Source organism: Primulina eburnea, chromosome 2, assembly GCF_022965805.1.
Source record: "Primulina eburnea isolate SZY01 chromosome 2, ASM2296580v1, whole genome shotgun sequence".
In the NCBI taxonomy this organism is placed as follows: Eukaryota; Viridiplantae; Streptophyta; class Magnoliopsida; order Lamiales; family Gesneriaceae; genus Primulina; species Primulina eburnea.
In genome coordinates this window covers 2,574,916-2,587,871 of record NC_133102.1, presented here as the reverse complement: position 1 = coordinate 2,587,871, position 12,956 = coordinate 2,574,916, and the positions used below count along the sequence as shown (strand labels likewise).

Sequence of the window (12,956 nt, the reverse complement as noted above, 5' to 3'; positions counted from 1 at the left end):
GCAACAAAGAAATTTCTTCATGAGAAGTAGGCGGCCACCGGGTTTCATTTTATTTCAGGGTCAGAACGTTTTCCCATTAAAATTGGTTTTAAGACGGAGGTTAATGGTTTGGAGGAAGGAGAATTAAAGGAAGATTCTTCATTTGTGGTTCTTCAAGACACACCATCAGAAGTTAACAAAAGCGACAAAAAGCTAGGCACAAGAACTAGAGGAAAAGATTTACCAATAAGTGGTCACATGAAAAACTTACCTCGAAGAGCTTCCAAGAGACTCACTCGTGCAGAAGCTGATTTATCACCGCAAGCAAAAACAAGAAACAAAGCTAACGCAGAAGCATGTGACGCGGAGACTAGTTCTGATGAAAAAGCTGTAAAATGTGATACTGCATGCGAAATAACATTCTATGAAGTGAATAAGAGAGAATCCAACGAATAACAAGCTGAAAGATCTTGATATAGTGCCCAGTAGCCATGATGAAAGAATTGGAGAACATCTTGATTCCTCTTTGAACGATCACTTGTTGATAGATCCATGCATTGAATTTGCTATCAAAACTCTCAGCGGTGTTATACCTATTGAAGAGATGAACGAAGTCAAATATTGTCCAGTGCCTTCCAATCCTTCACCACACCAAATTTCTGATTCTGGTTTTTCTTCAGTTTTGCCTCCTGGGGATTTGTGGTCCGACCCATGTTTCGAATTTGCGGTAAAAACACTCAAAGGTGAAATTCCTATGGAGTGTAGCTCAAATATTCGGGTTTCATTCGAACAGCCTTCAAGCTCATCAGGATCCAGCTATTGTAATATCACAAGTTTAGCACAGTTCAGGCTAAACAGCTTCTGCCCATCGAGTTATTTGTATAATGATACTTTTACTGAACGAGATTTCTCAAATAATCATACAATTCCCTCATTCATTACATGAAAAAAAATGACAGCCGGCTTTGTTGATTTGTATCTTTACACAGTTTCTTGATCAGGCGTTTATCTTGGTGTCTTGATGTAAAAACCTTTGCACATACTAGAATTCTTAATTCTCAGCTTAGCGCTGCAGTTTATCTCCACTTTCCTTTTACAACTCCAATAATTTAAAACTAGTTGCTCAGTTGTGTTTTTTCCCTATCCCAATCAACCTTAATTCAAATCTCTTACTGCAACTGTGGATATTTGTTTGATTCGGAAAAGCCACCAGTAAGAATGTGCACCAAGTACATAATATCAATGACAAAACTATATGATCCTTGGGTTTATAGAAGTAGAGGACAGATGACAAACTCCGGGACAACATATAATTAAACGAAAAAGGTTAAAAATGGAAGCTCTACATGGACCGTTGGTTTGCAGCAAAGAAATAAAATGTTCAGGAGATGTAGGTACTTGGTCAAATTATATATATGATGCAATTTGGATAGTGATGTATGTACGAAAGTTACAAAATGGGGTTCTATACAAGACTTTCAAACAACATTAGAGCCTGCACGAATCCTCAACGTTTCACTTCTCTTGCTTCTCTCCATAGCATCTACCAGCCAGTTCACACTTTCTTTTATTCCCAACCTGCAGTAAGATTCCAGAATCATTTTACCAAGGAGAGGGCACCGAACTCCAAGTGCGGAGTAGCATTCTGAATAATACACATATTCAAAAGCTTAGCACTTACCCATCAAATGCAGAAACAGGTTGAAATGTATAAACTCTCTCGTCCAATTTCTTAAGGTCCAGATATCGAGCAAGTTCATCAGATGAAACAGCTTCTTCAAGATCCTGAAACCACACAAGTTAATAAACATGTATCTCATTAGTAAACGTCGTCTACACTTTCCTTTTCATTTTAAATCATGGCCTTTTGGCCCTTTGACCATTTTAGAAGAGAGAATGCAGAACAAGAAGCTTAAACATGACTGGTTGTGTAGAATTATTGGCTTTATCCATCCAGTCTCAGATTTTGTTCCAATATTTACTAGTACTGCTATGTGGGATGGAAAGAATAGCTTTACCTGTTTGTTGGCTAATATCAGTAGTGGAGCTCCTTGTAGATCCTCATGCCGGAGAACCTTTTCTGAAAACCAGATACAAATTTATTGTAGCATCAGGGTTGAAGTCGAAAAAAATTAGAAAATACATTAAACAGGCTCATGCCAGTAACATATTTATTCGTTTCTTAAGTTCACAGGCATCTTCACCCTGACATATTTACCAAGTGCAGATTTCGAATCTTCAAAACGTGATGGAGAAGCAGCATCAACTACAAAAATCACAGCATGTGCCTCTTCATAGTATTTTTCCCAAATAGAGCGAAGACCAGGCTGGTTCACATAAGTCTTGCATCAGAACATTTTCCATAATGAAAATTTAGGATTTTTGAAATAAGTTCCAAGTCAAATAAAACAGAAAAGTCCGGGTGTAGAATTTCAAACCTGACCTCCCAGGTCCCAGAATACGAGTTTTGTGTTTGACACTTCGACACGACCAATATTTAGTCCAACAGTTGGAACAATCCGATCTGGAGGAAGACCTTCCAAGTTTGAATACTGTGATTTAAATCTCTCCAGTAACGTCTACGGAATCATAATGTCAGAAAGATCTCAAAATAAAGATATTCAAAAAATAATACAGCTGTTGAATTTTAAAATAAATGCTGCCAATATTCATGTGAGGACATGACTATAAACTAGAAGCCGCTGAAAATCTCTGATGAAAACATAGACGTCCCAAGGACAAAATATCTAGGAATATGATTTAACAAACAATGAATTAGGCTAAAACTATTGCTCATGGAACTCTTGCTTGGACATCTCAAATGACTATTGAACTAGTAACTGAATAGTTTTATTCACAAATGCAGGAGCACCATCAATTTCACAGGATACGAATCAGCTTAAATCATCTGTAGCTTTATTTGTTTTCATATATCAATGGCAGAATAAAAAACATTGATGGCGCGTCTGACACTATCCTCTTATTCACACTGTAGGAAAAATATACAGACCCACATAAAACACTCCATTTCTCGTATAAGTACAAGTTTTTCATCATATAAGTAACATGTTTTTCACCAAACCACATTGAAATATATTATGATAAGAGCACATTGGAAAGAGAGCATGCCTAACAGCTTATCTGACAGCAAATAATTCAGTTCCTTCAAATAATGAGGCTAAAATAACAAGTCAGAAATAAAAATTAAGGTGAATGAAAGAAAAGTTGAGCATATTACCGTTTTTCCAGCCTTGTCAATTCCAAGTATAAGAACATGAAACTCCAACTTACTGAAAGTATACTTCCACAATCCATAAAACAGTGAAAACATCTCTATCTATTTTTGAATTTTCTGTTTCTTATTTGTACGAATCCCCAGTCAGGAGAGAATAAGAATTCAAATTCCACAATATAAACTGCAGATAAAGAAAAACCACCTGCTATCAGTTAATACAAAATATAGAAGAGAGATTATCCTTAAGATCGGACTAGAGTGAAACAATTCAAGAGGGAACATCTTCCACATCAACCTAAAATTGACTTGGTTCGAGTTTGGAAATATGAATGTCAAATTCATGGATTTCAAATATATTTTTGTCATTAAGATAAGTAATACCACGAACTTCAAATTCACATCTTACATGTTTATATAGCATTTCAAGTTAATTAGTATGAATTACAAGTTTACTCAAAAATTGTGTCCTTTAAAATTTATTCTACTTTGTACTACTAATGTGTAAATAATCAAGGTGTTGATATAATATTTAATCAATTATTTTATTATAAAGAATAAAACATGGATTTCAGATCATCCCTCCAAGTGCGCTCTGGTTGCGTTCACATTTATGGATTTGACGTGCAGGAAGGGATTTGATACGAGTAAATAGCAAGTCGCCCATAGATTTTCTTCAAGTAGTTATAGTATGTGTTAATGCCAAAAGAAATATTCTAAACCAAGGGATGATTTCTAAATATTCCCAAAACACACCCAAAATCCAAGAATCACATCCTAGCACTGAAATATTTTTCTACAAACCCATGGCCATGATACCTAAAGATCCAATAAATTAAAACGAAAACAATCATCAATAAATCTAAACCTCAATTGAAAACTAAATCAAGAAATGAAGAACACGTTCCTGCAACACGGGCTTCAACCAGATCCAAGTCCATAACAACAATAAATCTAACCACGTCTTAAAAAAATACACGAATCAAAACAATAAGCAAATTGAATTGATCGTTTTAATATGGAAACAACAAGAAACAATCGAAATCCAGGATTAAGATCAGACATTCAACCCTGTAAAAATCAGATAATTACGCATATCATCGAGAAAATAAAACTGAAAAATGCGAAAGAATGGCGTACTTTTTTTTTTGGGTCTGGGTGAGTGATCGTGGAGCTCTCTACGTTTTCCCGATTGACTAAGATGGGGACTGTGCTACACAATTTTCCCCCTTTTAGTCAGCGGTCGGGCTCAACCCAGATCGCAGCGAACCCACTCGGAAGATGAATGGGTCACATCAATCTCATTTGGCATCCGATTTTAAAAATAATTTTATTAAATTCCTTTTTTTAGAAATTTTTGAAGAATTTAAGGTAAATTTTTTGTTTGACCAATATTTTATTTTCAGATTTTTGTTTTTATCATTGTCTGAAGTTTATTTCGCAAAGAAAAAATTTTAATGGTTAATTTGACCTTATCCCGTGAATATTATATAATTGAAACATAAAATTTTAAAAAATCTTTGAATAATTAAGTTACAAAATTATACATGTATTTAATAGGTATAGGAAAAGGAACATGATTGGAGGTAATAAAATGATATAATTTATAAAATATATTGTCACGACGAAGATTGGTTCAAGTAACGAAGAATTGAAGTAAAGATCAGACAAAAAAATAATTCAAGGCCACCTTTTTGTCTTCCTAATCCACAAACATAATTCAATACAAGCAGCAACTTGGTCTAGCAAGAGATTCAAGTCAATACCCGAACCACAAAAATAGCAACCAGGTTCACCGAAAGGGTTCGTTCTTGACTTGAATCCATGCTAAAATACGTCTGTTTCATGTCAACCAGAGCTGGTTTTTCTGACGTTGCATGGTGCATCAGTGGCAATGGAGTCCAGTTTTGATACCGTGAAGGGTACGAGCAATCAGGGATTTGACAGTGTCGATGGATTCCATCGTTAGCTTGGCTGCTGGCAGGTTGTTCACCAGTATCTGGAACCCTAAAGTCAGAAAAGAACCACCACCGTCATTGGCACCCGGGGGTTTGCTGGAATCCGGGAAACAGTCAGGTAAGATTGCGAATCCAGATGGCAAGAAAGACAAGTTGGAAGAATCGCCCCCACTCATCACCATATTCATTCCGGAAATTTCAACTGCTGCGTGAACTATTAGTGATCCTGAAGAATCAAAGAAAGTGTCTTGCAAAATCAGCACCCCGTTTCGGTTGGTAGTAGCCTGCCAAGTGAAGATCAGATCAAATTTCAAATGAAGGAAAGATTTTACGATGCTCTCGAATCGAATTCAACGAGGATGTCTCACATTGCCTCGGAGGATAGAAATACAATTGCCAGGGTCCTGGCTTTTGGGAATGTACAAAATTTGCTGTGTTGGCCCATCATGGGATAAGACATCCCAATGGACTCGGGCCTTTTCATCCTGTAAGAAGTTAAACAAACGTATTGGTGACACTGGCATCCAAACAGTTGTAGTGGCACTTAATATGACACCAGATGGCTCTCCCAAGTCACCATAGCTCTTGCGCATAGCCAACTTCGTATCATCGGTATTAATTTCAGATTGCACTATCTCCCACTTGTGAACCGTGGAACAAACGCCAGTACAGAAGTTTCGAGTCATTCGTTGCGCCAGTTTTGCTAAGCTCTTCTTACCACTCAGTGTAAGCGCTGGAATACAGCAAACGTGTTAGTATACTGCAGTATAATTATTAAGCAAGGAAGAACAAAAAGTGTACAGATAGTACCCAAATTATTTTCTGTGGGGACAGGAGAAGACATGAGTATAGCAGCAAGCTCACATTGCCTCTGCAGGATTGAAATCCATTTCTGGGCGCCAAAACCTATTCCAGATCCAAGTAATGGCTTGTAGATTTCGTGAACAGCACTCTCATCATATTCCGTGTGCTCAATCCAGGTAACCTGAAATTTGCTTTTCAAAGCCATAAGCCTTTTAATGTCTAATAAAAATTAAATTTATGATAACTAACATAACGAAACAGTGAAAAGAGTGGTGACATTCGAGGTTGCACAATTTTTTATCCAGTTGTTACATGAGAGACGATCAAGTTTTTGACATCTTAAGTAAATTTAAAGAACGTAAAGTTGAAGCAAGAAAGATCTTACCGTCCCCATTCAATATATGAAGTGCTTATCCATTCAAACTCAATGTTAGAAAAGATAATTAAAAGCATATGTTAATATATTTTTTTTATTTCAGAATGTGATCATCCAAATATCAAGAGAGAGATTCCAACACCACATTCAACCAAGTATGAGAATGAAAAAGTTCGAACTAATTTGTGTTGTGGGAAAGAATGGGAATTGAAACATCATCTCTTCAGCTTAAACATAATACTATCTTTCCTAGATGGTTATTCTCATGAAGTGGTAATCCTTAATCCTTCCAAGATGAATACTCCAATTACTAAGATTTATGTTCTATAGAAACTAAAGAGAACAATCTAAAATTAACTATACATAGGTTGACAAAAATTGGTCAGCGTTGCAGGTGAAGATGAAAATCCAGATAAAAATCTTTCTTGGTCTAAAATACCTTTGAACTACCATTTGACATGTCTTGCACAACTATACCGGAAGGGAGCCTCCTGCAATTGACAGATGCATTTACACTTGGATTTTGGAAGATGGTGTCAATGGACACATCAACGACAGCCCAAATGTCCTCCTTATGCTGCTTGCAGAAACGAAGAAACTTTGCTTGCCGAACAGGTACCAGAGGTGATAACACTTGGAATTCAGCTTCCATCTGAACACCAAATATAATTAAGTAACTATTTCATATTCATTTTTATCTTTTCCGTTTGTTTTACAATGGGGTGAGCCAGGCAGAAGGTGGAGTACCATACCAGTAGCAGTGCACCGTTTCTTTTTCCACTGGAGCCACAAAAAATCACATCAAGAATTGAGGCACTGCCGATGATCCATGGAAACATTTCTGTCCAACGATTCTACATAAAGTAAAGTAAATCATGTCCGTGAGATTAGAGCAAAAAAGTCATACAGGGTATAAATTGAACTAATTGGTATATCAACAAAACAAGCCGCAACAACTTACCACATCCAATAAAGTTTCCATGATGGTCTCGCAGTCTAGAATTATTGTACCAGTAGATCTTGTTGCTTCGGTCATAAGATTATTGGAACTCACACCTGTGCATGGGGAAAATGTCTTTCTGTACTCCTCAAGGTTCAATGTTTCTCCACCTCCTTTCAAGCTTCGGAACCATAGAGGGCTGTCTAGTTGGGATAACTTTATCAGCTCATTCATTGCAGCCAATGCCAGATCAAAAAACATGGATTTGTTGAAAGGAACATCGATACTACTCATGCCCATCGTAAGTCCACTTGGAGGCCCCAGAGGAAATGCACTTGAAACTCGATCGCCAAAATCAAGTCCTAAGGGCAATGGAGATTCCGTATAATTTAAAGCACAGAATCCATCCCTAACGACACCAAGATCCAATCTTGAGTTTCCCATTACAGGGTGTATAGAACCGGCAGGTGTACCCAAGATTTTGTTTGCCAAGACTCCAAGTCGATTAAGCTCATCTTTTAGCCGTGCATTTTCAATCATCAGATGGTGATGCTCAATAGGCACTTCACCAAGAATAGCTGGGCTACCACAATTGTTGCACATTGGGCCTCTCATTGCTTCCTTCATGGTAATGTTCTCAATGCGGAGCTTATCATTTTCTTGTTTTAGGATTGAATTTTCATGACGCTCTAATTGGGTCTGAATCACAATTTCAAATCAGTCTACTTGTTCATGAAGCAGTTTTATAGATGGAAACAACGTGAATTTAAAATAAAATTGAAGCCATAACATTGGTAAATTACCTTGATTTGAGTCCTTCTATTCTGAAACCAAAATTTGACCTGCCTAACATCCAATCCTAGTCTTCTTCCTAGTTCTAATCTTGATTTCTCGTCAGGATGAGGATTCTCCTTGAAACAACTATAGTAACCAACAAAATTCAGCAGGCGCTACCATTTGATGATGAATCCAAAACTATTAAAACCGTATCAATATTGGATCAAAAAGAGTAAAACTTACGCCTCGAGTTCTTGAATTTGAAAAGGAGTATGTCTATGATATTTCTTCCTTTTTGATGACTTATTTTCCAGAGTTTCTTGATCATCACCTGATGCAGATTCAAAGTTATCACTTGCAGGGCTCCCAAACTCAATTCTCCCTTGTCTTTCCCATGAAATTATTATCAAAACTTTTCACCATCAACCCCATTTCCCCAGTACTCTCCCTCTTTGGCTGCTGCAGAAGAATCCAACGAAATATAACCAAATCACAAAACCAAACGGCAACTATTACATAAACATCTCCCAGATATGAAGAACCCAAGAACAAAGTAAAAGACAGATATAATTCAGAACCCAAAACACTTTTTTTAATGCACGTACAAGGGGAAAAAGGAAGAGAAGAAATGAGACATACCAGGGCAAGAGAAAGGGGCGAAGAGTTAAAGATTAGTTGAGGAGAAGATGAATGAATCATCTGCAGAGGATAAGACATAGAGTTATTAGGCTTTGGGTTGATTAAACTATCAGCCACCATTGTACAACACCACTGTCCGTCACTTAGACCTCTGCTATTTTTGAAAGTGAAATCTCCAAACTCGTCAAACAAAGTGGACAAATGTAAATATATAGAAATAAATGAAAAGATAACCAACCACTTTTGCTCTTCTACCAAGAAAAAGGCTAAAGACTCGAACTTGTATTGTCCTACAGATTCTCTACAAAAATAACCTAACCAATGGGGCTCTATTTCTCAAGGTTTCATCTAATCACTCTCCACCTAAAGATAGCAAGTTCTTCCTCAGAATTAAAATCACATAAATGATCATGTAGCAACATTTATACCACACGCTAAAGCCTAACAGCCCATAGCACGAGCATTCACTGTTCTTTTTGCCTCTGGACATTTGAACCCTCAACGTAAGGCGATGAATTTATTTCACCAACCCAACTCACAACAAAATTTAAGAATGAACAAACGGGGTTGGTAAAAGACAACGCTGCTCCCTTATTACAGTCTCGTACTGGCTTCACGACTCTAGGGCCCTATTCAAAAACCCTAGTTTCTTTAATCTTTTCATTTAACAAAGTTTTAGGTTTCGACTATTTTAGCTGTCATACTCCTAATCCCCAGTAAATTAATAAATAAAGAAAATGGGGCATTCGATTTCAACGGCAACAACTAATGGGCAAAAGGACTTCTGGAGAAACAAGAAAACCTTACAAGTACAAACCTCACACACGCCAAATACAGACTTTTCAAAATCTTACTCACACAAAAGGCCAGAAGACACATCGTTCCCAAGAAAAGAAAATGACCCTTTTGATTCTTTAGCCTTCTCTCCATTTTTTATTACCTGTTTCCGATTTCCGAAATCATGGAATAGAAGATACCAAAATCATGGAAGTACTTTGTTAAAAACAATAAAAATTCAAAAAAAATCAGCTTGGTGGGCCTCCTTTTCCTCGAAACAATTATTTAATGAGCAAACGAAGCAGTTGTTCACTGACTTACGGTGGACTTCGATGGCGCATATGGAGTCGCGTAAGTAAAATTCTCTGGTTCTTTTTTTTTTTTTTTCACTTTTTCCGCTTTCTATTTCCTATATCGAGGGACCCTTTTCAATTCTCTAGATCGATGAAGAAATCGAAGTCGCGGTATGTAAGAACACATGCAAATCTATTTTTTTTTAAAAAAGAAGAAAATACTGCAAGAAAGTACGAAAGGGGAATAGATTATTATACTATGTGACAGGTGTCTACAGGCGGGAATCACAATGGGCCCCACCTTTGAAAAATAGCGTGTGCAGTGTCTGATACGATATGATCTCCACACGCTCGTCTTACAGCGAGTGCGTTTCACGATACTAAATAATTCAATGTCACATAATAATAAACTAGGTATGGGCACCACCTCAATTCTTGAGGTGTCCTACCCGGGTATATAGTATAACACATGAGTATATATATATTAAAAAAAAGAAGAAAAAAACAAGTGGTGATGTCTCTACTAAATACTAAAGAATGTAATATTTGCATAAATTTTAAACGAAAGTGCATAATCCAAGGTATGACACATGATAATACGATTTAGATCGGCGACGGTTTTGGAAGAGCCGTCGCTATTCAGCCCAGTCTCAACTTATTTCTTGACTACGTCTCTGGCTTAACCTTTTAAAAATATTTGGTCCCGTTCATGACACTTTCCAAGCATTAGTTCATATCAAAACATTAATAAAGATTGTTTGCCCACAAAATGGGAATATGTGAATCAACACTGCTTTCGAGATGGAAATCTCACAAAAAACTTCACATTGTAAATATATGACGTAATTGAGATATATTTTGTAAGTTTTTTTCTCGGGGAAGTTATTTAAAAATCCCCAATCATAATATTTCTTTGCATTCACTCCCTACCCACAAAATTGTGGTACTATTTCATACAAAATGTGGTACACTTCATGTGGAAATGTGGTACACTTCATGTGGAAATGTGGTACTAAAAAAGTACCTAGGGACTGAAAACAAAGAAAAAAGGCGGCTGGGGACTGAAGCCAAATTTCCCGTTTTTTCTCATACATAAGATGAGGGATTTGAACTTCTCTACTTTCCTAAACGAGAAAATAAATGCAAACAAGGCAAAATATATAGCTTTTGGTGCTATCCTACTATTAGTTTTGAAACCTAATGTACTTGTAAGTATGATCTAAAGATAATATAAATGAGAAAAAAAAAAGCATATGTGATATTGTTTTATATGTTAAATTTATAAATAAGTAAAAACAAATTTGACCTGATCTGAATCATAGAATATATTATTTTTCACTAAAAAATTATCATTTTCGTTTGTTATGTTTGAATAAATATTTTGTAAAATATGTTCATAATTTAAAAGTATTTAACAAAAGAAAAATATTATTTTTTATATTTAAAATATTATTTTTCACTGTACAATATATTTTTTTTTGGTTAGTCATATTATGAAAAAATTGTTCAATATATGTTATTTGAGACTGTATCATAGAAACCCACCCACTCATTAAAATGTTACTATTTAAAAAATAATCAATTCGAGATGAATACCTTTTACATATTATTATGACAAAGTTAATTTAGGCAAACGAATTATGATATGCTTTGGCATATAAAAGCACAATTAGAGTGGAGGACCATTAAGAAAAGTAAGAATCGTTTCATATTTTAATCGGGCAAACAAGTATACTGGTAAAGAAGATATAAATAAAAGAATAATATCACTTGAATTTCTATCTTATCTATATATATATATAACATTAGTTTTTGCCAAAAATAGTAATTTCCCGCCAAAATGTCATTTCTATAAAAGGAAAGATTTATCATCAATATTGAAATATGTGTCCTGCAATAAATGATCACTTCAATTATTTTTTGCATTGATTATATCAATTCATTTAATTCAATTTTGAATTTAATTAATTTTTATATTAATTCAAATGTAATTTATTTATTAAATATTTTTTTATTTTTTCACTCAAAGTAAAACTAAACTATATTGAAAAAGTAAACTATATTAAAAATTTTTTGCATTAATTATGTCAATCAGTTTAAGTAAAAACTATATAAATAAATTAAAATAAAAATGATTGCAATGTTCAGTATCACTTATGAAGTAAATCATCCAAAAATAAATTTTGCTATTTTAAGTATTTATTTCTCAAAATACTTAATAGAAAAGAATACTTTATTTAATTAGTTTATTTAAATTTTCTAAAAATAAAATTAGTTGAGTGTTAAAAATTATCATTACAACAAAATATTCCAATGGACATTAATGTACTATTTAATAATCATAAATTTTTTTTATGTCAAATACATATTATTTCGAAATTACCTTAATTTTAAAGAATTATTGCATTATACTTTTCTTCCAAAATCATATGTATATTGTATATCTTGATTTGTCTTCTTAAAAATTCAAATAAGATAGCACAAGAAAATTAAAAGAAATAGATTCAAAAGAATTTCAAATGGTCATTAAATTTTCAATACACATGTATATTACCCTCAATAATCAGAAATGTTTGACACTCAATGCATGCAATTCGAGATTTTCATAATTTGAAAGAGTTAATGTATGTTGTAAACTTGTAATTCTGTCAAAAGCATCCAATGTATACTTTTTATCCCTTGAGATGTCTTTTGAATTTTAAATTATAAATAATGCAATATTGTATATTATATTATAAACCAATTTTATTAAAATTTATCTTATTAAATTTATATATTCCAAAATTGAATTCTGAAATGGATCTTCTTTTCAGCACCATATATGAGTTGAATTCTTTCAAGATGTAATGTTCGTTTAAATTTAGATTTGTTCGTTGTTATGAAATACCTACATATGAAAACAACGAGACATTGAGTTTGAAATCTATCTTTCATGATCAAGAAATAAAAAATATTATTATTCTAATTATACAAAATTTTAATTATTATTTATTACTGATGAGATAATTTTCTTTTATATTACAAAGTTCACGGATACCAGGGGCGGATTTAGTGTAGGGCGAACGGGGGCCACGGCCCCCCCAAAAAATTTAAAATTTTTTTTAGTGTATATTAATTTTTTTTAAACTAAATATATAAACAGATATATATATACATGGCCCCCCCAAAATGAATGATACGT

General features: G+C 34.4%; 1 protein-coding gene and 1 pseudogene across 1 annotated transcript; both read right to left on the bottom strand.

Moving 5' to 3' along the window:
• Positions 1 to 1,368: 1,368 nt before the first annotated feature.
• On the bottom strand, positions 1,369 to 4,508 carry LOC140819070 (uncharacterized). Its single transcript, XM_073179084.1, has 7 exons — positions 4,352 to 4,508; positions 3,218 to 3,395; positions 2,418 to 2,558; positions 2,198 to 2,306; positions 1,998 to 2,059; positions 1,661 to 1,764; positions 1,369 to 1,557 (listed from the first exon to the last, which is right to left on the bottom strand). The coding sequence occupies exons 2-7, from the start codon at positions 3,308 to 3,310 to the stop codon at positions 1,458 to 1,460; spliced, it is 609 nt and encodes a 202-aa protein (XP_073035185.1). The 5' UTR covers positions 3,311 to 3,395; positions 4,352 to 4,508; the 3' UTR covers positions 1,369 to 1,457.
• A 575-nt stretch (positions 4,509 to 5,083) lies between these two features.
• LOC140819065 (homeobox-leucine zipper protein HDG1-like) lies at positions 5,084 to 9,650 on the bottom strand (annotated as a pseudogene).
• Positions 9,651 to 12,956: the final 3,306 nt, after the last annotated feature.